The sequence below is a fragment of the Pristiophorus japonicus genome, chromosome 20 (assembly GCF_044704955.1).
Source record: "Pristiophorus japonicus isolate sPriJap1 chromosome 20, sPriJap1.hap1, whole genome shotgun sequence".
Taxonomy (NCBI): Eukaryota; Metazoa; Chordata; class Chondrichthyes; family Pristiophoridae; genus Pristiophorus; species Pristiophorus japonicus.
The window spans coordinates 97584112-97610263 of NC_091996.1; the positions used below are offsets into that span (position 1 = coordinate 97584112).

General features: G+C 50.0%; 1 protein-coding gene across 1 annotated transcript in view; it reads left to right on the forward strand.

The window, feature by feature from the left end:
• Positions 1–22258, forward strand: part of LOC139232843 (transcription initiation factor TFIID subunit 6-like) — a 23129-nt gene extending 871 nt beyond the window's left edge. The window contains exons 2-11 of the mRNA XM_070863335.1: positions 83–225; positions 331–408; positions 3771–3872; positions 8085–8267; positions 9489–9563; positions 10627–10752; positions 11472–11645; positions 12250–12453; positions 20377–20577; positions 21778–22258. Of these exons, the coding sequence (XP_070719436.1) occupies positions 83–225; positions 331–408; positions 3771–3872; positions 8085–8267; positions 9489–9563; positions 10627–10752; positions 11472–11645; positions 12250–12453; positions 20377–20577; positions 21778–22005 (1514 nt within the window). The 3' untranslated portion in view covers positions 22006–22258. The remainder of the gene's footprint in view (positions 1–82; positions 226–330; positions 409–3770; positions 3873–8084; positions 8268–9488; positions 9564–10626; positions 10753–11471; positions 11646–12249; positions 12454–20376; positions 20578–21777) is intronic.
• Positions 22259–26152: the final 3894 nt, after the last annotated feature.

Here is a 26152-nt window from a genome sequence, read left to right on the forward strand (position 1 = left end):
CTCTCTCCGCGCCCCCCCTCCCTCTCCGGCAAAAGGTAGTGTATAGTGTGTGCTCTGTATTAAGTGTTTGTCCCCTCCGCAGGTAAAGATAAGAAGAAGTCGCTGCTGGATGGTGGTGTGATGAAACTGAAGCCTCGGACCACGCACGAACTGTCGGTGGAGCAGCAGCTGTATTACAAGGAGATCACCGAGGCCTGCGTGGGATCCTGTGAAGCCAAGAGAGCAGTAAGATCTCTTCATTTATTAGAACGATGTTGTGTTTTACAAACAAGTCTGTTCTGTTTTTGCCATAATCTCAAGGGTGACCTCTTTGCTCATTATTTCCAACAGGAGGCGCTGCAGAGCATAGCCACGGACCCAGGCTTGTACCAAATGCTGCCCAGATTCAGCACCTTCATATCGGAAGGGGTAAGATCCAGACCATTGTTCTCCCTGTACAGGCTCCAGTGTATCCGAATCGCCCAGTACAACTTTAGCCCCGTATATAACAAGCAGACTGAGGGGTTGGTGATCTGATCGAGATCTTTTTCTCACGGGATGTTGGCATCGCTGGCAAGGCTGGAATTTATTGCCCACCTCTAGTCGGCCCGAGAAAATGGTGGTGAGCCACCTTCTTGAACCGCTGGTAGTGGCTTCGATAGAACCAGGTGGCTCGCCAGGCCACTCTCAGAGGGCAGCTCAGAGTCAACCAGGTTGGTGTAGGACTGGAGTCACGTATAGGCCCAGACCGGGTAAGGGCGGCAGGTTTCTTTCCCCAAAGGGACATCAGTGAACCAGTGGGGTTTTTGCGACAATTCGACAGCTTCATGGTCACTTTTACTGATACATCATCCACCTTTAAAAGGGGGCAGTCGATGATGTGGCCAATAAACAGGCCACCATTAGCCAATTGCATTCACGTCCGTTTCAAAAGTTGATGGTTACAGTGTCGTTGAGCACTCCCTTTATTTTGGGTAGAAACTGCTCTGCTTACTATAGGCTATCCTATCAGGAAAGACTGGACAGGCTGGGGTTCTTTAGAGAAGAGAAGGCTGAGTGAGGGGCGAGCTGATTGAGGCCTTTAAAATTATGAAAGGGTTCGATAGGATAGACGTAGAGAAAATGTTTCCAGTAGCGAGTGAGACTAGAACTAGGGGCCATCAATATAGGAAGGTCACTGATAAATCCAACGGGGAATTCAGGAGCAACTTCTTTACCCAGAGAGCGGTGAGACTGTGGAACTCACAACAACACCCTATATTTATATAGCACCTTTAACATAGTGAAATATCCCAAAGTGTTTCACAGGAGTGTTGTGAAATGGAAAATTTGAAACAGAGAGACAGACTATTATCTGAATGGTGACAGATTAGGAAAAGGGGAGGTGCAACGAGACCTGGGTGTCATGGTACATCAGTCATTGAAGGTTGGCATGCAGGTACAGCAGGCGGTGAAGAAAGAAAATGGCATGTTGGCCTTCATAGCGAGGGGATTTGAGTACAGGGGCAGGGAGGTGTTACTACAGTTGTACAGGGCCTTGGTGAGGCCACACCTGGAGTATTGTGTACAGTTTTGGTCTCCTAACTTGAGGAAGGACATTCTTGCTATTGAGGGAGTGCAGCGAAGGTTCACCAGACTGATTCCCGGGATGGCGGGACTGACATATCAAGAAAGACTGGATCAACTGGGCTTGTATTCACTGGAGTTCAGAAGAATGAGAGGGAACCTCATAGAAACGTTTAAAATTCTGACGGGTTTAGACAGGTTAGATGCAGGAAGAATGTTCCCAATGTTGGGGAAGTCCAGAACCAGGGGTCACAGTCTAAGGATAAGGGGTAAGCCATTTAGGACCGAGATGAGGAGAAACTTCTTCACCCAGAGAGTGGTGAACCTGTGGAATTCTCTACCACAGAAAGTTGTTGAGGCCAATTCACTAAATATATTCAAAAAGGAGTTAGATGAAGTCCTTACTACTGGGGGGAATCAAGGGGTATGGCGAGAAAGCAGGAATGGGGTACTGAAGTTGCATGTTCAGCCATGAACTCATTGAATGGCGGTGCAGGCTAGAAGGGCCGAATGGCCTACTCCTGCACCTATTTTCTATGTTTCTATAAGTATAAATTAGCGCAGGTGACCAAAAGCTTGTTCAGAGTTGGGTTTTAAGGAGCGTCGTGAAGGAGGAGAGAGAGGCGGAGAGGTTTAGGGAGGGAGTTCCAGAGCTTGGGGCCCAGGCAACAGAAGGCACGGCCACCGATGGTGGAGCGATTATAATCAGGGATGGTCAGGAGGGCAGAATTAGAGGAGCGCAGAGATCTCGGGGGGTTGTGGGGCTGGAGGGGATTACAGAGATAGGGAGGGGCGAGGGCCATGGAGGGATTTGAAAATAAGGATGAGAATTTTGAACTCGAGGGGTTTCACCTCTATTAAATCTCCCCGTGACTTTCTCTGCTCTAGGGAGAACAATTTAAGAACAAAGTACAATGAAAATATAATAGCTCCCAATATAACGCTGTACATAACTCGATAGAAAGACCAACCAAATCACACTTACCAAAACCCCTCGTAATTTTGAACACTTTAGTCGAGGTGATGCTCGCAAAGGATGGTAGAAGTTTGGAACTCTCTCCGCAAACGGCAATTGGTGCTGGGTCAATTGTTGACTCTATCAATCTCAGATTTAAAATGTTGTTAACCAGAGGTATTGAGGGATATGGGGCAAAGGCGGGTGATGGAGTTAGGTCACAGATCAGCCCTGATCTCATTGAATGGCGGAACAGGTTGAATGGCGTTGTCCTGTTCCTATATTCCTCGGAAGATTGAAGAGCGAGAATACATTCTGAGTGCTGCACTTTTAAAGGGGGTGCAAGAAGCGACACCCTGGGGGTGTTTGTGAACAAATCTTTGCAGGTGGCAGGTCAGGTTAACAAAGCAGTTAATAAAGCGTACGAGATCCTGAGCTTTATAAATAGAGGCACAGAGTACAAAAGTTATGCTAAACCCAGGTAAATCACCGGTTTGGCCCCAGCTGGAGTATTGTGTCCAATTCTGGGCCCCGCACTTTAGGAAGGATGTGAAGGCCTCAGAAAAGATTGACGAGAATGGTTCCAGGGATGAGGGACTTCAGTTACGGGGATAGACTGGAGAAGCTGGGGTTGTTCTCCTCGGAGCAGGGAAGGTTGCGAGGAGATTTGATCGAGGTGCTCAAAATCATGAGGGGTCTGGACAGAGGAGATCGAGAGAAACTGTTCCCATTGGTGGAAGGGTCGGGAACCAGAGGGACACAGATTTAAGGCGATTGGCAGAAGAACCAAAGGCGACACGAGGGAAAACGTTTTTACGCAGCGAGTGGTTAGGATCTGGAATGCACGGCCTGAGAGGGTGATGGAGGCAGACTCAATCGTGGCTTTCAAAAGGGAGTTGGATAAATACCTGAAGGAGGAAAAAAAGGCAGGGATATGGGCAAAGAGCGGGAGGGGATTGGACTGACAGGATTGTTCTTCGAAAGAGCCGGTGCAGACATCGATGGACCGAATGGCCTCCCGTGCTGCACTGTTTTGTCATCCCTTTTTCACTGTGGCCTCCCTCCCTCCAAAATGGCTGTTAAGACGCTCGAGGAAAAATAGCAGTAAAACGCTTTGAAAGTATACCGTTGTGTTAGGAATTCGGCAACGGTAAGGAGCAGATTGGGAGGCTCACTGGCCCCTCCCAGTCCCTACGATTGACTGATGTTTAGGGCAGCGGGTGACCGGGATCTTTCTGTGCCTTAGTATTCTCCTCCTTGTGTGTCCCAGGTCCGTGTGAACGTGGTGCAGAATAACCTGGCCCTCCTAATCTACCTGATGCGGATGGTGAAAGCCTTGATGGACAATCCTACACTTTACCTGGAGAAATACGTGAGTGTTGCTCCCTCCAGCACTCGCTCGAGTGTCGGAAACTCAGACTCGCATTGATACAACAACAACAACAACTTGTATTTATACAGTGCCTTACCAGACGAAAAAATCTGACACCAAGTTGCATAAGTAGAAGTGAGCGCAGGTGACCGAAAGCTGGGTCAAAGAGGTCGGTTTTAAGGAGCATCTTGAAGGAGGATAGAGAGGTTTAGGGAGGGAGTTCCACAGCTTGGGGCCCAGTGGGGTCTGGGTGGAAGGCAAGACTGATTTAAGAGACAAAAGGAATCTTGGCCTTTATTGCAAAGGGGGATGGAGTATAAAAGCAGGGACGTCTTGCTACAGTTATACAGGGCATTGGTGAGGCCACACCTGGAGTACTGTGTGCAGTTTTGGTTTCCATATTTACGAAAGGATATACTTGCTTTGGAGGCAGTTCAGAGAAGGTTCACTCGATTGATTCCGGGGATGAGGGGGTTGACTTATGAGGAAAGGTTGAGTAGTTTTGGGCCTCTACTCTTTCGAATTCAGAAGAATGGGAGGTGATCTTATCGAAACATATAAGATTATGAGGGGGCTTGACAAGGTGGATGCAGAGAGGATGTTTCCACTGATGGGGGAGACTAGAACTAGAGGGCATAATCTTAGAATAAGGGGCCGCCCATTTAAAACTGAGATGAGGAGAAATTTCTTCTGAGGTTGTAAATCTGTGGAATTCGCTGCCTCAGAGAGCTGTGGAAGCTGGGACATTGAATATATTTAAGACAGAAATAGACAGTTTCTTAACCGATAAGGGGATAAGGGGTTATGGGGAGCGGGCAGGGAACATAAGAACATAAGAATTAGGAACAGGATTAGGCCATCTAGCCCCTCGAGCCTGCTCCGCCATTCAATAAGATCATGGCTGATCTGGCCGTGGACTCAGCTCCACTTACCCGCCCGCTCCCCATAACCCTTAATTCCCTTATTGGTTAAAAATCTATCTATCTGTGATTTGAGTACATTCAATGAGCTAGCCTCAACTGCTTCCTTGGGCAGAGAATTCCACAGATTCACAACCCTCTGGGAGAAGAAATTCCTTCTCAAATCGGTTTTAAATTGGCTCCCCCGTATTTTGAGGCTGTGCCCCCTAGTTCTAGTCTCCCTGACCAGTGGAAACAAACTCTCTGCCTCTATCTTGTCTATCCCTTTCATTATTTTAAATGTTTCTATAAGATCACCCCTCATCCTTCTGAACTCCAAGGAGTAAAGACCCAGTCTACTCAATCTATCATCATAAGGTAACCCCCTCATCTCCGGAATCAGCCTAGTGAATCGTCTTTGCACCCCCTCCAAAGCTAGTATATCCTTCCTTAAGTAAGGTGACCAAAACTCACGCAGTACTCCAGGTGCAGCCTCACCAATACCCTATACAGTTGCAGCAGGACCTCCCTGCTTTTGTACTCCATCCCTCTCGCAATGAAAGCCAACATTCCATTCGCCTTCCTGATCACCTGCTGCACCTGAACTCAAAAGAGTTTCATACACAAGGACCCCCAGGTCCCTCTGCACCGCAGCATGTTGTAATTTCTCCCCATTCAAATAATATTCCCTTTTACTGTTTTTTTTTTTCCCAAGGTGGATGACCTCACATTTTCTGACATTGTATTCCATCTGCCAAACCTTAGCCCATTCGCTTAACCTATCTAAATCTCTTTGCAGCCTCTCTGTGTCCTCTACACAACCCGCTTTCCCACTAATCTTTGTGTCATCTGCAAATTTTGTTACACTGCACTCTGTCCCCTCTTCCAGGTCATCTATGTATATTGTAAACATTTGTGGTCCCAGCACCGATCCCTGTGGCACACCACTAACCACTGATTTCCAACCGGAAAAGGACCCATTTATCCCGACTCTCTGCTTTCTGTTCGCCAGCCAATTCTCTATCCATGCTAATACATTTCCTCTGACTCCGCGTACCTCTATCTTCTGCAGTAACCTTTTGTGTGGCACCTTATCGAATGCCTTTTGGAAATCTAAATACACCACATCCATCGGTACACCTCTATCCACCATGCTCGTTATATCCTCAAAGAATTCCAGTAAATTAGTTAAACATGATTTCCCCTTCATGAATCCATGTTGCGTCTGCTTGATTGCACTATTCCTATCTAGATGTCCCGCTATTTCTTCCTTAATGATAGTTTCAAGCATTTTCCCCACTACAGATGTTAAACTAACCGGCCTATAGTTACCTGCCTTTTGTCTGCCCCCTTTTTTAAACAGAGGCGTTACATTAGCTGCTTTCCAATCCGCTGGTACATCCCCAGAGTCCAGAGAATTTTGGTAGATTATAACGAATGCATCTGCTATAACTTCCGCCATCTCTTTTAATACCCTGGGATGCATTTCATCAGGACCAGGGGACTTGTCTACCTTGAGTCCCATTAGCCGGTCCAGCACTACCCCCCTAGTGATAGTAATTGTCTCAAGGTCCTCCCTTCCTACATTCCTATGACCAGCAATTTTTGGCATGGTTTTTGTGTTATTCCACTGTTAAGACCGAAGCAAAATAATTGTTTAAAGTCTCAGCCATTTCCACATTTCCCATTATTAAATCCCCCTTCTCAAATCCCCCTTCTCATCTTCTAAGGGACCAACATTTACTTTAGTCACTCTTTTCCGTTTTATATATCAGTAAAAGCTTTTACTATCTGTTTTTATGTTTTGCGCAAGTTTACTTTTGTTAGTGAAAATAAATTCACATCGACTCTGGTAAGGTAAGAGAGACAACTTAATTGCTAACAGAGCTCTGGGAGAAGAGTTGAGATCCCGTGATCTCCCCGAGTGCCTTGTGCCACGGGGTTATAAGCAGTTTACAGGGAGCGGAATACAATCATTTAAATTAATTTACGTACAACCAATCAATCCATATGGCAACGCAATTCATTTACATACAACATTTTAGTCCTAGTGAAACCTGATAGCATGGTGCGAGTTTGTGGGCCCTTCCTCTCTATCTTCTTTTGTGGTTAGTTATTCTGTTGCAAAGCTTTCTATGAAATAGTGGCCTGCACCTGGCCATGAGTCACTTGTTGCTGCAGTGTTCATATCAGGGACAGCAGATAGGCTTCTTGGTACAAAGTTAATTTCGTGGTGGCTTACCCCATCATGCTTTGCTATGTTTGAAAATCCACTCCAACAACTTTCATAATCTATCTTCCCTTTATTGCTTTCTTAGTCATTCTTTGCTGTCGTTTAAAATTTTCCCAATCTTCTAGTTTCCCACTAACCTTGGCCACCTTATACGCATTGGTTTTTAATTTGATACTCTCCTTTATTTCCTTGGTTATCCACGGCAGGTTATCCCTTCTCTTACCACCCTTCTTTTTCACTGGATTATATTTTTGTTGAGCACTATGAAAGAGCTCCTTAAAAGTCCTCCACTGTTCCTCAATTGTGCCACCGTTTAGTCTGTGTTTCCAGTCTACTTTAGCCAACTCTGCCCTCATCCCACTGTAGTCCCCTTTGTTTAAGCATAGTACGCTCGTTTGAGATACTACTTCCTCACCCTCAATCTGTATTACAAATTCAACCATACTGTGATCACTCATTCCGAGAGGATCTTTTACTAGGAGATCGTTTATTATTCCTGTCTCATTACACAGGACCAGATCTAAGATAGCTTGCTCCCTTGTAGGTTCTGTAACATACTGTTCTAAGAAACCATCCCGTATGCATTCTATGAATTCCTCCTCAAGGCTACCCCGTGCAATTTGATTTGACCAATCGATATGTAGTTAAAATCCCCCATGATTACTGCCGTTCCTTTTTCACATGCCTCCATTATTCCCTTGATTATTGCCTTGATTAGTGAAGTTATTATTTGGGGGCCTATAAACTACGACCACCAGTGACTTTTTCCCCTTACTATCTCTAATCTGAGTCCATGATCGGATCAGCCATGATCGTATTAAATGGCGGAGCAGGCTCGAGGGGCCGAATGGCCGACTCTTGCTCCTATTTCTTGTGATGGGGGGTGAATGACGGAATAATTACCAGCTGCCATGGGAAACAGAGAAAAGAGAGGGAGGAGGGTTCAAAAAAAAGAAAAAAAAAAATCTGGAAAAGAAAACTCCGCGATATGGGAGTGAGGTGGACATCAAACCTTCTCTCCACCAAACATTGTGCCTTGAATTGTCTCCGATGCTCTCTCCTCCCTTCCCCACCCCACAGCTGCACGAACTGATCCCTGCCGTGGTAACGTGCATCGTGAGCCGACAGCTGTGCTTGCGGCCAGACGTGGACAACCACTGGGCTCTGCGGGACTTCGCCGCACGACTCATGGCCCAGATCTGCAAGAACTTCAGCACCACCACAAACAACATCCAGTCCCGTATCACCAAAACCTTCACCAAGGTAAGGGAGGCTCCCGGGGCACTGTGCACGGTTCTGCTCACCTTACCTAAGGACAGAAAGACTTGCATTTATATAGCGCCATTCACGACCACCGGACGTCTCAAAGCACTTTGCAGCCAATGAAGTACTTTTGGAGTGCAGTCACTGTTGTAATGTGGGAAACGTCAATTTGCGCACAGCAAGCTCCCACACACAGCAATGTGATAATGACCCAGATCATCTGTGTTTGTTATGTTGATTGAGGGATAAATATCAGCTCCAGGACACCGGGGAGAACTCCCCTGCTCTTCCTCGAAATAGTGCCGTGGGATCTTTTACGTTCACCAGAGAGAGCAGACGGGGCCTCGGTTTAACGTCTCTTCCGTAAGACGGCATCTCCGACAGTGCGGCGCTCCCTCAGTACTGCCCCTCCGACAGTGCGGCGTTCCCTCAGTACTGCCCTTCTGACAGTGCGGCGCTCCCTTAGTACTGCCCCTCCGACAGTGCGGCGCTCCCTCAGTACTGCCCCTCCGACAGTGCGGCGCTCCCTCAGTACTGCCCCTCCAACGGTGCGGCGCTCCCTCAGCACTGCCCCCTCTGACAGTGCGGCGCTCCCTCAGCACTGCCCCCTCCGACACTGCGACGCTCCCTCAGCACTGCCCCCTCCGACAGTGCAGCGCTCCCTCAGCACTGCCTCCTCCGACAGTGTGGCGCTCCCTCAGTAATGCCCCTCCGACACTGCCCCTCCGACAGTGTGGCGCTCCCTCAGTACTGCCCCTCCGACACTGCCCCTCCGACAGTGTGGCGCTCCCTCAGTACTGCCCCTCCGACAGTGTGGCGCTCCCTCAGTAATGCCCCTCCGACAGCACGACACTCCCTCAGCACTGCCCCCTCCGACGGTGCGGCGCTCCCTCGGTACTGTGCTGGAGTGTCAGCCTTGATTATTTTTGTGCTCAAGCCCCTGGAGTGGGACTTGAATCCACAACCTCAGAGGCAAGAGTATGCGACCCACTGAGCCACAGCTGACTTAGCTAAGGAAGGATATACTTGCCACAGAGGGAGTGCAACGAAGGTTCACCAGACTGATTCCTGGTTTGTGAATGACTCCATACCACCCTGCACTCGGGATAAGCCAGCGCGAGATTATTGTCAATGGATCTGCTCCCTGGAGGAATTCCTTTGGTGGCTGGTGCATTCAGCCCTCTGCATATAACTTGGCCTCGCTCTTTGTTACGCTTTCAGAGTTGGCTGGACGACAAGACTCCCTGGACAACTCGGTATGGCTGCATTGCCGGATTGGCTGAACTGGGCCACGATGTAAGTGTCCTATAAAAGTAATAACGCATCTTGCGTAAGTAAAGTTAACGCAGAGTCTGGGGAACATAATTACTTGGTTTGTGAAAACCCTGACTCGTGTCGGGCTGTACAGACTCGTGTCTGACACTAACTGTCCTGGTCTATTGAAAGTTTAATAGCCTCCATAAACCACCTTGCTTCAGAAGTAGCTCGCGGTGTGAACACTTTGAGATGAGGCAACGTGCTCAGAAAGTGCAAGTTTTTATATTCCAGTTTGTAAATCTGAAGTTATTTGGGTTTTTGATACCTCTCCTATTTTCAGCCGAATGTATAATTGGCTTAAAATGTCAGATTCGGCCCCTGTGTTTTAAACAAAATCCATTCCCGGGATGTGGGCGTCGCTGGCAAGGCCGGCATTTATTGCCCATCCCTAATTGCCCCTCGAGAAGGTGGTGGTGAGCCCCCTTCTTGAACCGCTGCAGTCCGTGTGGTGAAGGTGCTCCCACAGTGCTGTTCGGGAGGGAGTTCCAGGATTGTGACCCAGCGACGATGAAGGAACGGCCGATATATTTCCCAGTCGGGATGGTGTGTGACTGGGAGGGGAACGTGGAGGTGGTGGTGTTCCCATGCGCCTGCTGCCCTTGTCCTTCTAGGTGGTAGAGGTCGCGGGTTTGGGAGGTGCTGTTGAAGAAGCCTTGGCGAGTTGCTGCAGTGCATCTTGTAGATGGTACACACTGCAGCCACGGTGCGCCGGTGGTGGAGGGAGTGAGTGTTGAAGGTGGTGGAGGGAGTGAGTGTTGAAGGTGGTGGAGGGAGTGAGTGTTGAAGGTGGTGGAGGGAGTGAGTGTTGAAGGTGGTGGAGGGAGTGAGTGTTGAAGGTGGTGGAGGGAGTGAGTGTTGAAGGTGGTGGGTAGCGTGTCCTGGATGGTGTCGAGCTTCTCGAGTGTTGTTGGAGCTGCATTCATCCAGGGAAATGTTGCTGCTGTGCATCTTGTAGAGGATGCACACTGCAGACGTGTTGAGTCAATGTATAAATCCCTGGACACACAACTCGTGGATTTAACCAAGTGTCTTTGACAAACAGGTGATCAAGACTCTGATTATCCAGCGACTTCAGATCGAAGGGGAGCGTGTCCGAGCTGTTCTCGATGGACCCGTCGTCAGCAACATCGACAAAATCGGAGCGGACCACGTCCAAAGCTTACTCCTGGTAGGTCACCCGTGCAAGCAATGAAACGATGTGATTGTGAAGCAGGAAACCAGGGTGGACTTGGCCTGTGGCGGGCTGAGGGGTTGCCCGCGGAATGATGACGTACACATGTTCCTAGAATCTTAAAACACTGAAGCAGGCCGTTCGACCCATCGCCCCTTTGCCAGCTCTTTGAAAGAGTCCCACTCCCCCTGCTCTTTTCCCCCACAGCCCGGCAAATTATTTTCCTTTTCAAGTATTTATCCATTCCCTTTGTGAAGTGAATCTCCTTCCATCCCTCCCACCCCCCTGCCTATTCAGTGCGTCCCCGATCACAACAACTCTCTTCTAAAAATAATCTCGCTTCATCTCCCCTCTGGTGCCAATTATCTTAAATCTTTTTTTTCGTGCATGAGATGTGGCCGTCCCTAATTGTCCCTAATTGCGAAGGTGAGTGGTGAGTAGCTTGTGAGGCTATTGGTCCAAACCACTGTGCCATCGTACACCTATGCCTTAATTTCAAAAAGAAGTTAAGAGTTAAAAACGCAGAATCTTACAACGCAGAAGGAGGCCATTCGGCCCATCATGCCTTGTGCTGGCTCTGCCCCCATAATATGGGCAAGGCACAATATTGTCTACTCAAGTGTATATCCAATCCCCTCTTTGAAAGTTGCTATTGAATCTTCTTCCCTTTCAATTTTTTAAATAGTGTGTTTTTTTAAAACATTTTGGATTTGTAGAAACATTGTGCACCAGTCGTAGCGAAAATCCGCTCCACTCCCGACAACCAGGAGTCCTACAAAACGGACTACGGCTACCTGGGCCCCATGCTGTGCACCCACGTGGTGAAGGCACGTGCCCAGGCTGCCATGCAGGCCCAGCAGGTGAACAGGACCACGCTGACCATCACACAGGTAAGGAACAACAACAGCGGCGTACGTTTATATAGCGCCTTTTAACGTCACGAACCAAAAAAAAAAACGTCCCGAGGCGCTTTGCAGAGGCAGAATCAGACAGAAATGTCCGAGTGCGTTTGGTCTTGGGAGAAAGAAAGACGTGTATTTCTATAACGCCTGTCATCACCTCCGGATGTCCCCAAGCGCTTTACAGCCAATTAAGTACTTTTGGAGTGTAGTCACTGTTGTAATGTGGGAGAACACAGCAGCCAATTTGCGCACAGCAAGCTCCCACACGCAGCAATGTGATAATGACCAGATCATCTGTTTCAGTGATGTTGGTTGAGGGATAAATATTGGGCCCAGGACTTTTTGATTATTAAGGGAATCCAAGGATAGGGGGATCGCGCAGGAAAGTGGAGTTCAGGTAGAAGATCAGCCATGATCTCATTGAATGGCGGAGCAGGCTCGAGGGGCCGAATGGCCGACTCCTGCTCCTAATTCTTATGTCAAGCGCCTCTTGAGTGCCGCACTTCGCGAGTATCTTCAGGAGAGGAGGGTGGGTAATGCTGGTCTAATCCCGCGTGAGGAAATCGTTTGACTCTCGATGTTCTTGTTGCAGCCCAGACCTACCCTCACGATATCACAGGCTCCACAAACCACCCAGACGTCGAGGGCACCCAGCATCATCAAAGTGCCCAGCTCCATCACACTGCCCATGCAGACCCTAGTCTCTGCCCGCCCGTCCACGCCAACCCAGCCCTCGCCATCCCCCACCAAGTTCATCATGATGTCTTCAGCCTCCGGTTCATCCAGCACGCAGCAGGTAAGCAACCCCTAGCGTTTATGCTCCAACTTCCAAATTTACAGCAAAAAAAAATTTCTTTCCGGGATCAAAAGTATTGCCATTAAATGACTTTGCACAAGGGACACTATTGGAAAACAGGGACTTTGTGTTAAACTTGTATTGAACCTTGGTTAGACCACACTTGGAGCACTGTGTACAGTTCTGGTCTAGTTACACCACACTGGGAGCACTGTGCACAGTTCTGGTCTGGTTAGACCACACTTGGAGCACCGTGCACAGTTCTGGTCTGGGTTAGACCACACTTGGAGCACTGTGCACAGTTCTGGTCTGGTTAGACCACACTTGGAGCACTGTGCACAGTTCTGGTCTGGTTAGACCACACTTGGAGCACTGTGCACAGTTCTGGTCTGGTTAGACCACACTTGGAGCACTGTGCACAGTTCTGGTCTAGTTAGACCACACTTGGAGCACTGTGCACAGTTCTGGTCTGGTTAGACCACACTTGGAGCACTGTGCACAGTTCTGGTCTGGTTAGACCACACTTGGAGCACTGTGCACAGTTCTGGTCTGGGTTAGATCACACTTGGAGCACTGTGCACAGTTCTGGTCTGGTTAGACCACACTTGGAGCACTGTGCACAGTTCTGGTCTGGTTAGACCACACTTGGAGCACTGTGCACAGTTCTGGTCTGGTTAGACCACACTTGGAGCACTGTGCACAGTTCTGGTCTGGTTACACCACACTTGGAGCACTGTGCACAGCTCTGGTCTGGTTAGACCACACTTGGAGCACTGTGCACAGTTCTGGTCTGGGTTAGATCACACTTGGAGCACTGTGCACAGTTCTGGTCTGGTTAGACCACACTTGGAGCACTGTGCACAGTTCTGGTCTGGGTTAGACCACACTTGGAGCACTGTGCACAGTTCTGGTCTGGTTAAATCACACTTGGAGCACTGTGTACAGTTCTGGTCTGGTTAGACCACACTTGGAGCACTGTGCACAGTTCTGATCTGTTTAGACCACACTTTGAGCACTGTGTACAGTTCTGATCTGGTTAGATCACATTTGGAGCACTGTGTACAGTTCTGGTCTGGTTAGACCACAGTTGGAGCACTGTGCACAGTTCTGATCTGTTTAGACCACACTTGGAGCACTGTGTACAGTTCTGGTCTGGTTAGACCACACTTGGAGCACCGTGCACAGTTCTGGTCTGGTTAGACCACACTTGGAGCACTGTGCATAGTTCTGGTCTGGTTAGACCACACTTGGAGCACTGTGCACAGTTCTGGTCTAGTTAGACCACACTTGGAGCACTGTGCACAGTTCTGGTTTGGTTAGACCACACTTGGAGCACTGTGCACAGTTCTGGTCTGGTTAGACCACACTTGGAGCACTGTGTACAGTTCTGGTCTGGTTAGATCACATTTGGAGCACTGTGTACAGTTCTGGTCTGGTTAGACCACACTTGGAGCACTGTGCACAGTTCTGATCTGTTTAGACCACACTTGGAGCACTGTGTACAGTTCTGGTCTGGTTAGACCACACTTGGAGCACTGTGCACAGTTCTGGTCTGGTTAGACCACACTTGGAGCTCTGTGCACAGTTCTGGTCTGGTTAGACCACACTTTGAGCACTGTGCACAGCTCTGGTCTGGTTAGACCACACTTGGAGCACTGCACAGTTCTGGCCTCCGTATTATAAACAGGATATAGAGGCACTGAAGAAGGCACAAAAAAGAATGACTAGAATGATACTGGAACGGAGAGGTTGGAACCATCAGGAAAGGCTGAATAGACTGGGGCTCTTTTCTCTACAACTGCACATCTAAGTATTGTTTAAATGAGGTGAGGGTTTCTGCCTCTACCACCCTTTCAGGCAGTGAGTTCCAGACCCCCACCACCCTCTGGGTGAAGACATTTTCCCACAAATCCCCTCTAAACCTCCCCCCAATTACTTTAAATCTCTGCCCCCTGGTTGTTGACCCCTCTGCTAAGGGAAACAGGTCCGTCCTATCCACTCTATCCAGGCCCCTCATAATTTTATACACCTCAATCAGGTCTCCCCTCAGCCTCCTCTGTTCCAAAGAAAACAACCCCAGCCGATCCAATCTTTCCTCATAGCTAAAATTCTCCAGTCCAGCCAACATCCTGGTAAATCTCTGTGTCCTCTCTAATGCAATCACATCCTTCCTGTAATGTGGTGACCAGAACTGCACGCAGTTCTCCAGCTGTGGCCTAACTAGTGTTTTATACAGTTCAAGCATAACCCACCTGCTCTTGTATTCTATGTCTCGGCTAATAAAGGCAAATATTCCGTATGCCTTCTTAACCACCTTATCTACCTGTCCTGCTACCTTCAGGGACCTGTGGACCTGCACTCCAATGTCCCTTTGTTCCTCTACATCCTTCCTGATGGGAATAACCTCTCACTTCCGGTCTCATCCTTGTTAATTATCATTCTCAATCTTCTCAATCTTCCTCACCACCATGCTCTACCTCACAGTCAACAAGCTCCCCGCTGGAGTGGAACTAAACTACAGAACCAGCGGGAAGCTGTTCAACCGTCGCCGTCTCCAGGCCAGGTCCAAGACCACCCCGACCAATGTCGTCGAGCTACAGTACGCGTATTTATGGAGGCGTACGAAAGCATGGGCCTTACACTAAACATCCGTAAGACAAAGGTCCTCCACCAGCCTGTCCTCGCCGCACAGCACTGCCCCCCAGTCATCAAGATCCACGGCGCGGCCCTGGACAACGTGGACCATTTCCCATACCTTATTAACAAGAACAGACATTGATGACGAGATTCAACACCGCCTCCAGTGCGTCAGCGCAGCTTTCGGCCACCTGAGGAAAAGCATGTTCGAAGACCAGACCCTCAAATCCACCACCAAGCACATGGTCTACAGGGCTGTAGTAATACCCGCTCTCCTGTATGGCTCAGAGACATGGACCATGTACAGTAGACACATCAAGTCGCTGGAGAAATACCACCAACGATGTCTCCGCAAGATCCTGCAAATCCCCTGGGAGGGCAGACGCATCAACGTTAGTGTCCTCGACCAGGCCAACATACCCAGCATCGAAGCACTGACCACACTCGACCAGCTCCGCTGGGCAGGCCACATTGTCTGCATGCCAGACACGAGACTCCCAAAACAAGCGCTGTACTCGGAACTCCTTCACGGCATACGAGCCAAAGGTGGGCAGAGGAAACGTTACAAGGACACCCTCAAAGCCTCCCTGATAAAGTGCAACATCCCCACCGACACCTGGGAGTCCCTGGCCAAAGACTGCCCTAAGTGGAGGAAGTGCATCCGGGAGGGCGCTGAGCACCTCGAGTCTTGTCGCCGAGAGCGTGCAGAAACCAAGCGCAGGCAGCGGAAGGAGCGTGCGGCAAACCAGTCCCACCCTCCCCTTCCCTCAACGACTATCTGTCCCACCTGTGACAGGGACTGTGGTTCCCGTATTGGACTGTTCAGCCACCTAAGGACTTATGTTAAGAGTGGAAGCAAGTCTTCCTCGATTCTGAGGGACTGCCTATGATGATGATGATAATCGTATCTGCACCTTCCCCAGTGCCTCTATATCCTTTTTGTGATACGGAGACCAGAACTGTGCACGGTGCTCCAAGCGTAATCCCACCAAGGTTCGAGACAAGTATAACAGAACGTTGCTTATGGGAGTAGCCAGCCTTTCTGAGCAACGGGAAAGTCTTTGTGCAATAATTTGTTCTTCCTCCTACAGTCTCGAGGTAATTCCTCCTTTAACCACAATACGCTGAGCTACATTGCCCGCCCTGTCACCTACACTTCTCAACAACGTTCTACATTGTGGGGGAAAAAATACCCCTGCCAGTCCGTGCCTAGTCGCTCAGTGCTGCTCATGTCTGGCAACCCAAACAGGCTTGGGGCAGAGCAGGCCGAGGGCTGACCTGATGGAGGGGGTTCGATAGGGTAGACGTAAAGAAGATATTTCCACTTGTGGGAGAGACCAAAACTATAGGCCATCGATATAAGATAGTGACTGATAAATCCAACAGGGAGTTCAGGAGAAATGTCTTTTTCTAGAGAGCGTTGAGAATGTGGAACTCGTTGCCACAGGGAGGGGTTGAAGCGAATAGTATCGATGCATTTAAGGGGAGGCTGGATAAACACGAGGGAGAAAGGAATAGGATATGTCTGCTTAGATTTCCAAAAAGCTTTTGACAAGGTATGCATAAGAGGCTTTTCTATAAGATCGGAGCCTCTGGTATTGGAAATATATTGAGTTGGATTTGGAACTTGCTGGCAGGACGCAGGCAAAGAGCAGTTACAGATGGATTTGGATCTGATTGGAGACCGATCTGATTGGATTGCTGTCCCGCAGGGATCAGTGTTGGGACCGTTGCTTTTTACAACAGTATTTTTATTGATGATCTGGATTCAGGGGTTGGCAGCACAATTTGCGGATGATACCAAGATCTGCGTCTTCGAACTGTACATGATGCTCACCTGCTTCAGGCAGATCTTAATGTGTTGGGAGACTGGGCTCAAGACTGGACAACAATGTATAACTTAGCTAAGTGCAGTGTTCTGCCTGTCCGTCATTGTTCGTATGGCGATGGGGTGAGATGAAGCGGGTGGGAGGGGGCTGGTGTGGAGCATAAACCCCGGCACAGACCCGTTGTGCCGAGTGGCCTGTGTCTACGTAAGCTGGAGATGGGGAGCTGAGTTGTGTAGATGACGTGTTTATGTCCGAGGCAGCAGCACTACAGTTGGTCTGTGTCCCCCGATGGTGGTATTTCCCAGGGTTCCTGCTCACAATCGCTACCAAACACTGCCCCAGCACCCCCCCATCACCCTGTGTGCACACTGCCCCGTGTCCTAACTCACACCGAGTCCCACTCACCCATCACCCCCTGTGCTCGCTGCCCCGTGTCCTAACTCGTGCCGAGTCCCGCTCACCCATCACCCCCTGTGCTCACTGACCCATGTCCTAACTCGCACCGAGTCCCACTCACCCATCACCCCCTGTGCTTGTTGCCCCGTGTCCTAACTCGCACCGAGTCCCACTCTCCCATCACCCCCTGTGCTCACTGCCCCGTGTCCTAACTCGTGCCGAGTCCCACTCACCCATCACCCCCTGTGCTCGCTGCCCCGTATCCTAACTCGTGCCGAGTCCCACTCACCCATCACCCCCTGTGCTCGCTGCCCCGTGTCCTAACTCGCACCGAGTCCCGCTCACCCATCACCCCCTGTGCTCGCTGCCCCGTGTCCTAACTCGCACCCAGTCCCGCTCACCCATCACCCCCTGTGCTCGCTGCCCCGTGTCATAACTCGCACCCAGTCCCACTCACCCATCACCCCCTGTGCTCGCTGCCCCGTGTCCTAACTCGCACCGAGTCCCACTCACCCATCACCCCCTGTGCTCGCTGCCCCGTGTCCTAACTCGCACCCAGTCCCGCTCGCCCATCACCCCCTGTGCTCGCTGCCCCGTGTCCTAACTCACACCCAGTCCCACTCACCCATCACCCCCTGTGCTCACTGCTCCGTGTCCTAACTCGCACCCAGTCCCACTCACCCATCACCCCCTGTGCTCGCTGACCTACATTGGCTCCCGGTCCGGCAACGCCTCAATTAAAAAAATAAATAAATTCTCGTCCTCGTTTTCAAATCCCTCCATGGCCCTCGCCCCTCCCTATCTCTAATCTCCTCCAGACCCACAACCCCCCCGAGATATCTGCGCTCCTCTAATTCTGGCCTCTTGCCCGTTCCCCCCGATTTCCATCGCTCCACCATCGGTGGCCGTGCCTTCTGTTGCCTGGTCCCCAAGCTCTGGAACTCCCTCCCTAAACCTCTCTACCTCTCTCTCTCCTTTAAGACACTCCTTAAAACTTACCTCTTTGACCAAGCTTTTGCTCATCTGCCCTAATTTCTCCTTGTGTGACTCTGTGTCAAATTTTGTTAAACATTCTCGTGAAGCGCTTTTGAACGTTTTACCACGTTAAAGGCGTTATATATAGATGCAGTGAGGATGTTTCCACTGATGGGGAAGACTAGAACTAGGGGGCATAATCTTAGAATAAGGGGCCGCCCATTTAAAACTGAGATGAGGAGGAATTTCTTCTCTCAGAGGGTTGTAAATCTGTGGAATGCGCTGCCTCAGAGAGCTGTGGAAGCCGGGACATTGAATAAATTTAAGACAGAGATAGACAGTTTCTTAACCGATAAGGGATTAAGGGGGCGGGCAGGGAAGTGGAGCTGAGTCCATGATCGGATCAGCCATGATCGTATTAAATGCGGAGTAGGCTCGAGGGGCTGTATGGCCTACTCCTGCTCCTATTTCTTATGTTCTTATTGTTGTGTATGGAAAAAGAGTCAGACTGAACACTCTGAGCTCAAAGTAAAGTGTGACCTTAGTCTTTTATTGCAGGTCTCCAGAGTGTCTCTATAACCTGTGAAGCTTCCTTAAATACCTGTGCTCCCAAGGGATTATGGGAGAGCCTTTTGGTGGCTGTACAGAGTAAATACAAGTCTACATATATAACACTTATGTTCTTATAACTGCACGTTGTTGAGTTGCAGAATAAGCCCTGTGATGTAATAGTCCTTTCTTTCACCTGCACTCCCTTCTAAAAAGTGCCTACATTGGAATCAGTGGCCTTGCAAACGTTACCCCTTCTATTCATAAATAAGGAACAACCACGGGTGAGATGTCAGAGGCCCTCCACCCTATCACAGACCTTCCCTTTTGTTCTTTCGTCTCCTTTCCCTGCCCCTACACTCACTTAAAACCTGTTACATCTCTAACTACTTCTTTTATCTGATGAAAGGTCATCGACGTGAAACGTTAACTCTGTTTCTCTCTCCATAGATACTGCCTGACCTGCTGGGTATTTCCAGCATTTACTGTTTGTATTTCCCAGTCGAAGCCATCCTGCCTCACCCTGATTGCTGCGATTATGACCCGTGCGTTGCCAACAGCACTGTGTGTTGCACATTCACCCAAAGCGATTCCAGAGAAAGAAAGGCTTGCATTTACACCGCCTTTCAGTACATCCCAAAGCACGTCACAGCCAATGAAGTACTTTGGAAGTGTAGTCACTGTTGTAATATTGGCCAGGACACCGGGGATAACTCCCCTGCTCTTCTTCAAAACAGGGGCCGCAGGATCTTTTACGTCTACCTAAGAGGGCAGTGCGATACTCCCTCAGTCCTGCCCCTCCGACAGTGCGACGCTCCCTCAGTACTGCCCCTCCGACAGTGCGGTGCTCCCTCAGTCCTGCCCCTCTGACAGTACGGTGCTCCCTCAGTCCTGCCCCTCTGACAGTGCGGCGCTCCCTCAGTCCTGCCCCTCTGACAGTGCGGCGCTCCCTCAGTACTGCCCCTCCGACAGTGCGGCGCTCCCTCAGTACTGCCCCTCCGACAGTACAGGGCTCCCTCAGTACTGCCCCACCGACAGTGCGGCACTCCCTCAGTACTGCCCCTCCGACAGTACAGGGCTCCCTCAGCACTGCCCCTCTGACAGTACAGGGCTCCCTCAGTACTGCCCCTCCGACAGTGCGGCACTCCCTCAGTACTGCCCCTCCGACAGTACAGGGCTCCCTCAGCACTGCACCTCCGACAGTACAGGGCTCCCTCAGCACTGCCCCTCCGACAGTACGGCGCTCCCTCAGCACTGCCCCTCCGACAGTGCGGCGCTCCCTCAGCACTGCCCCTCCGACAGTGCGGCACTCCCTCAGCACTGCCCCTCCGACAGTGCGGCGCTCCCTCTAATGAGGAAGGATGCAACATGGCCGAAGGATGAAGTCGATCGAAGGTCCTGCCTTTGGTGGTAGGTTGGAGAGAACGGGAATTATCGGACCTGTCGGATTATATAGGATTTTGTTTTACGGAGCCCGGGACACGTCTGACACTATTGCGTGCGTTCACTCCATGCCCGCCTGTGCTTTGTGTTGCAGCCTCGACCCACGCTGACCATCTCCCAGAGCCCGCAATCGTCTCAACCCACCACTACCTCCAGCATCTTCAAGGTCCCCAGCTCCATCACGCTGCCCATGCAGACGCTGCTCACGCGCCCGTCGACCCCCACCCAGTCGTCTCCGTCTCCAACCAACTATATCGTGATGTCTTCGAGCTCTGGCTCCTCCAGCACGCAACAGGTGAGCGTCATGGCAGCAGGAGGAGGCCACTCAGTCCCTCGAGCCCATCCCGCCATTCAATTCAATTCCATCTGTACCTTCACTCCATCTGCAGTCTCCTCCTGCAAGCCGCTCCTTAAAACCAGCCTCTTTGACCAAGCTTTTTGGTCGCCTGTCCGACTATCTCCTCGTGTGGCTCAGTGTCCAATCTTGTCTTTGACAACTTGCATCTATATAGCGCCTTCAACACAGTAAAACGTCCCAAGGAGCGATTATCAAACAACATTTGGTGCCGGGCCACATAAGGAGATATTGGGACGGGGGAGGGGTCAGTGCGTGGTCGGTCTTGAGGCGCGTCTTAAAGGAGGAGAGAGCAAGGCGGAGAGGTTTAGGGTGAGAATTCTAGAGCTTGGGGCCCAGGCACCTGAAGGCACGGCCACTGATGAAAACCTTGGAAGGACAAGAGACTGGATTTGGAGGAGTGCAGAGATCTCGGAGGGTTGGAGGAGGTTAGCAAGATAGGGATGGGCGAGGCCATGGAGGGATATGAGAACCGGAGGAGGCCACTCAGCCCCTCGAGCCTGTTCTGCCGTTCAATCAGATCCTGGTTGATCTGTATTTTAATTCCATCTATCCTGCCCTGCCTTATTTCCGTAACCCTTTAATCTCATTGAAACATATAAAATTCTTAGAGGGGGATTGACAGGGTAGATGCAGGGAGGTTGTTTCCCCCCGGGCTGGGGAGGCTAGAACCAGGGGTCACAGTCTCAGGATAAGGGGGCGGCCATTTAGGACTGAGATGAGGAATTTCTTCACTCAGAGGGTGGTGAATCTTTGGAATTCTGTGCCCCAGAGGCTCAGTCGTTGAATATAAAGATGTTTTGACTCTAGGGGGAATCGCAGGATATGGGGATAGTGCAGGAAAGTGGAGTTGAGGTCAAAGATCAGCCATGATCTCATTGAATGGCGGAGCAGGCTCGAGGGGCCGAATGGCCGACTCCTGCTCCTAATTCTTATATTTTATGTACTGGCACAGAATGGCCTGTTTCTGTTCTGTAAATTGTGTGTGTGGGGAAGGAGCAAGAGACAAGTTGGGGGAGGGGGGAATAGATTGTTTGAGCTGAAGTCCATTTCAGCCGAGTTGCATTGCTGCGGAGGGTCACCAGGGAAGGGGAATGCAGTCAGAAGGTGGTAACGCTTCTCCTGTTCCTTTTCCGTCAGGTGATCACGCTGAGGACCACGCCGTGTGGAACCGGCAGCACATCTCCCGTCACCACCACAGTGCCCAGCATTCAACCCATCGTCAAGCTGGTCTCCACCTCCCAGACCGCACCCAGTAGCACAGTGACCGGGAACGCCCAGAAATACATTGTGGTGTCCCTTCCGTCGGCCTCGGACAGCAAGGCTCAGTCCAACAGCAGCACCTTGCAGCAGCACGCGCCCAAATGAGACCCGTCGCTGGCTCACTCTCTCTCTCTCTCTCTCCCTCTCTCGCGGCTCCTGCTCTTCCCCCATAAACTGGTGGGGGTGGGTGGGGAAGTATTAAACCCGAGGAAACGCGATGGGTGAGTCACGGCGGGGGCGGGGGACGGTGTTTGGCCTCAGACCCAAGTCTTGCCGGAAGCTGAAAAGGTGGCGACGAGGCTCGATGTTGCAGAGCAAATGCCAGCCCTGCTCTGACCCTTCGCGGGGTGGGGGGGGGAGGGGGGTGTGGGGTGGGGCTTCTCTTCACGCCCGGCGGGAGGTGTCGAACGGAAGGCGTTTCAAGCAGCCTGCATTGAGGAGGATGCCGCAAGTCCCGCCGGCCTCTGGCGGGGTATGTCGGGCGGGGCGGGGTATGTGATGTGCGTGGAGGCATCGGCACATCGGAAGAGACGCAAACCTATGTAAATACTGACACAGTGGGGATACAGCAACCAGAGCTTCGGGGGGGCAGGTGCTCCCACAAGTCGGATCGCCATGCAAACTGTCCCAATTTACACAACTGTATCCAATCATTTTTAGAATAAAGGATCATTTCATAAAGTCGCTCTTCATTGAAACAATTATATAGCCCTGGATGTTACAAGTGCCACTGTGATGTGAGGCTCTTGGCCGGCACACCACCCCTCTCCTCTCGCTGGGAACGGGCTGTCTCTGGCCACTGATCTAAATGGAGCAGAGGTAGGTCATTGGCCTCGAGACAAGGCCGTACAACAACAACTCACATTTACAGAGCGCCTTTAATGTAGTCACATATCCCAAGGCACTTCGCGGGAGCGTAATCAGAAGAATATTTGACTCCCCAAGCCACCTAAAGAGGCATTAGGACCAGTGACCAAATGCTGGGTCAAAGAGGTGGTTTTTAAGGAGGAGAGAGAGGTTTAGGGAGGGAGGGAGTTCCCGAGCATGGGGCCCAGGCAGCTGAAGGCCGCTGATGGTGGAGCGATTAAAATCGGCAATGCGATAGAGGGCAGAATTGGAGGCGGGCAGAGATCTTGGGGTGGGGAGGGGGGAAGGGTTGTAGGGCTGCAGGAGGTTATAGAGATGGGGAGGGAGGGGGGGGGGGGCTATGACCGTGATGTGAATACACTGGTGAGGATTTTAAAGTCGAGGCCTTGTTGAAATAAGTCCGCTTGCCGATCGTTGTGTTGTAAGATCCTTGGGTGCTGTGCCATGTGTCCTTGTTGCGATTTGTGCTCGAGTGACGGATTCCCTCGTTGGGAATTGGAGCATTTCAGGCATCGGAAAGCTTCAGCAGACAAGAGGGATTGGGTTATGAAAGGAAGGAAGACAGACTTGCATTTATATAGCGCCTTTCACAACCACCGGACGTCCCAAAGCGCTTTACAGCCAATGAAGTACTTTTAAAGTGTGGTTACTGTTGTGGGAAACGCGGCAACCAATTTGAGCACAGCAAGCTCCCACCAAAGCAATGTGATAATGACCAAATAATCTGCTATAATGATGTTGATTGAGGAATTAATATTGGCCCTGGGACACCAGGGAAGAACTCCCCTGCTCTGCTTCGAAATAGTGCCATGGAATCTTTTACGTCCAGCTGAGAGCAGATGGGGCCTCGGTTTGATGTCTCACCTGACAGTGCAGCGCTCCCTCAGCACCGCACTGGGAGTGGAGTGTCAGCCTGGATTTTTGTGCTCAAGTCTCTGGTTCAAGTCACACTCCAATGACCTTCTGACTCCGAGGCAAGGGTGCTGCCCACTGAGCCACTGAGGAATGTTTATGTGAATTGGCCATGTTCTCACGGAACAGAGGTTAGGAGGTATTGTGATTGCTGTTTTAGGATTCTAAAGGCACTGGATAATCTAGATCTCAACGAGCTTATTTCACCTTGTCCGGAACAGTAGAACCAGAGGGAAATGGCCTGTGTTTGAAGGGGATAAATTCAAAATTAATCTGCGGAGCAGTATTCCAGCTAGCGAGTGGCCAGTCTATGGACCAAGCTCCCTAGGGAGATGGTGGAAGCAATTAATATTGATCCATTCAAATATAAGTTAGATATATTTATTTCAAAAAATAATATTTTTGGATACAGTCTGAGAGTTATTTGAGACATGGTATGCAGTGAGTGTAGGGGGGGTGGGGGAGGCGACAGGCGACTTTAGACCTGTGCTTCCTAAAGTTTTCCACCACTGGTGGTTTTCCTCACCTCATGTCTGGTTCTGTTGTAGACTAAATGATAGATTGATTATAGATTGATTACCATGATTAGTCCATTATCGTCATATGCGACAACCAGGATGGTAGAAGGCGAACTAGATAGACTTTAGTCTGTTTTTGTCTAGTAGTTCCTATGTCCCAAGACACCCATTGATATCGAACACTCCAGACGCACGTGCAACACGATTGGATGCACAGTAAAGCTCCCTCTACTCTGCCCCAATAATGTCCCTCAACCCTAACCCCATCTCCACCAGAGCAGTATCTTGACATTCTCCACAGTAGCCTCCTGTGGCCTACTGAATGAGCTAGGAATAGGAGGAGGCCGTTTCACCCCTTGAGCCTGTTCCATCATTCAGTGAGATCATGGCTGACCTGCGACCTAACTCCATATACCCGACTTGGCCCCATATCCTTTAATAACGTTGGTTAACAAAAATCTACCAATCTCAGATTTAAAATTGACAATTGAACCTGCATCAATTGCTGTTTGAGGAAGAGAGTTCCAAACTTCTACCGCCCTTTACGTGTAGAAGTGTTTCCTAACTCCACTCCTTAAAGGTCAGACTGTAATTTTCAGAACATTCCCCCTAGTCTTAGACTTCCCAACCAGCAGAAATAGTTTATCCACCCTATCAGTTCTCCTTAATATCTTGAAAAGGTTGATCAAATCACCCCTTATCCTTCTAAATTCCAGGGAATACAACTCTAATTTGTATAATCTCCCTTAATTTAATCCTTGGCATCCAGGAATCATTCTGGTAAAGTTACGCTGGCCTCTCTCCAAGGCCAGTATATCCTTTCTAAGGTGAGATTGGAGCTGCACAATTTTGTGCCTTGAGCCCATTGCCATTGGGATATGGGGACATTGGCATGGCCCCCAACCTAATGTCACTTGGGACCCTTACCGCTGGCAACAAGAGAAGGCACTCGCTTCATTGACCTAGTTTGGCTTTGAACCCAGCTCCCAGAAGTGAAAGAACAGTGCCTAACCCACCATTCCACCCACTCCCTGAGCATACCGTTCACCCATGGCTCAGCAGGTAGTATTCTCCTCCGAGTCAGAAGGTGATGGGTTCAAGTCCAGAGACCCGAGCACAAATTCTAGGCTGAAACTTCCAGTGCAGTACTGAGGGAGTGCCGCACTGTCGATGTAGAAGATCCCATGGCTACTATTTCGAAGAAGAGCAGGGGGGTTATTCCTGGGGTCAATATTTATCCCTCAATCAACATCGATAAAACATTATCTGGTCATTATCACATTGCTGTTTGTGGGAGCTTGCTGTGCGCAAATTGGCTGCTGCGTTTCCCACATCACAACAGTGACTACACTCCAAAAATATTTATTTGGCTGCAAAGTGCTTTGAGACATCTAGTGGTCATGAAAGGCGCTATAGAAATGCAAATCTTTCTTTATCAGCGCCTCCTCTGGAACAAACCTTCTTGTAATACTGGTTTTGGAGAATAAGTTGGCTGCTCCATTTGCCGACATATTAATGGCCTGATGTTTGCAGTCAGCTGTGAAGCAAAGGTTTTTGCTGCTGGATCCCCCAAAGTACACTCCGTTCAAAGATCTCGCAATCTCTGGTTCCTCATTGGGTTTTCCGACACAGTCCAATTCAACGGAATTTAATGGGGATCCCCTTGTGCGCACAGCTGTGATTACAACAATTTGTATTTATATAGCACCTTAAACGTAGTGAAACGTCCCAAGGCGCTTCACAGGAGTATTATGAGTTTAAAAATTTGACACCGAGCCACAATAGAAATTAGGGCAGGTGACCAAAAGCTTGGTCACAGGTCGGTTTTAAGGAGCGTCTTAAAGGAGGAGAGTGAGGCGGTGAGATTTAGGGAGGGAGTTCCAGAGCTTGGGGCCCAGGCAACAGAAGGCACGGCCACCGATGGTGGAGAGATTATAATCTGGGATGGTCAGGGG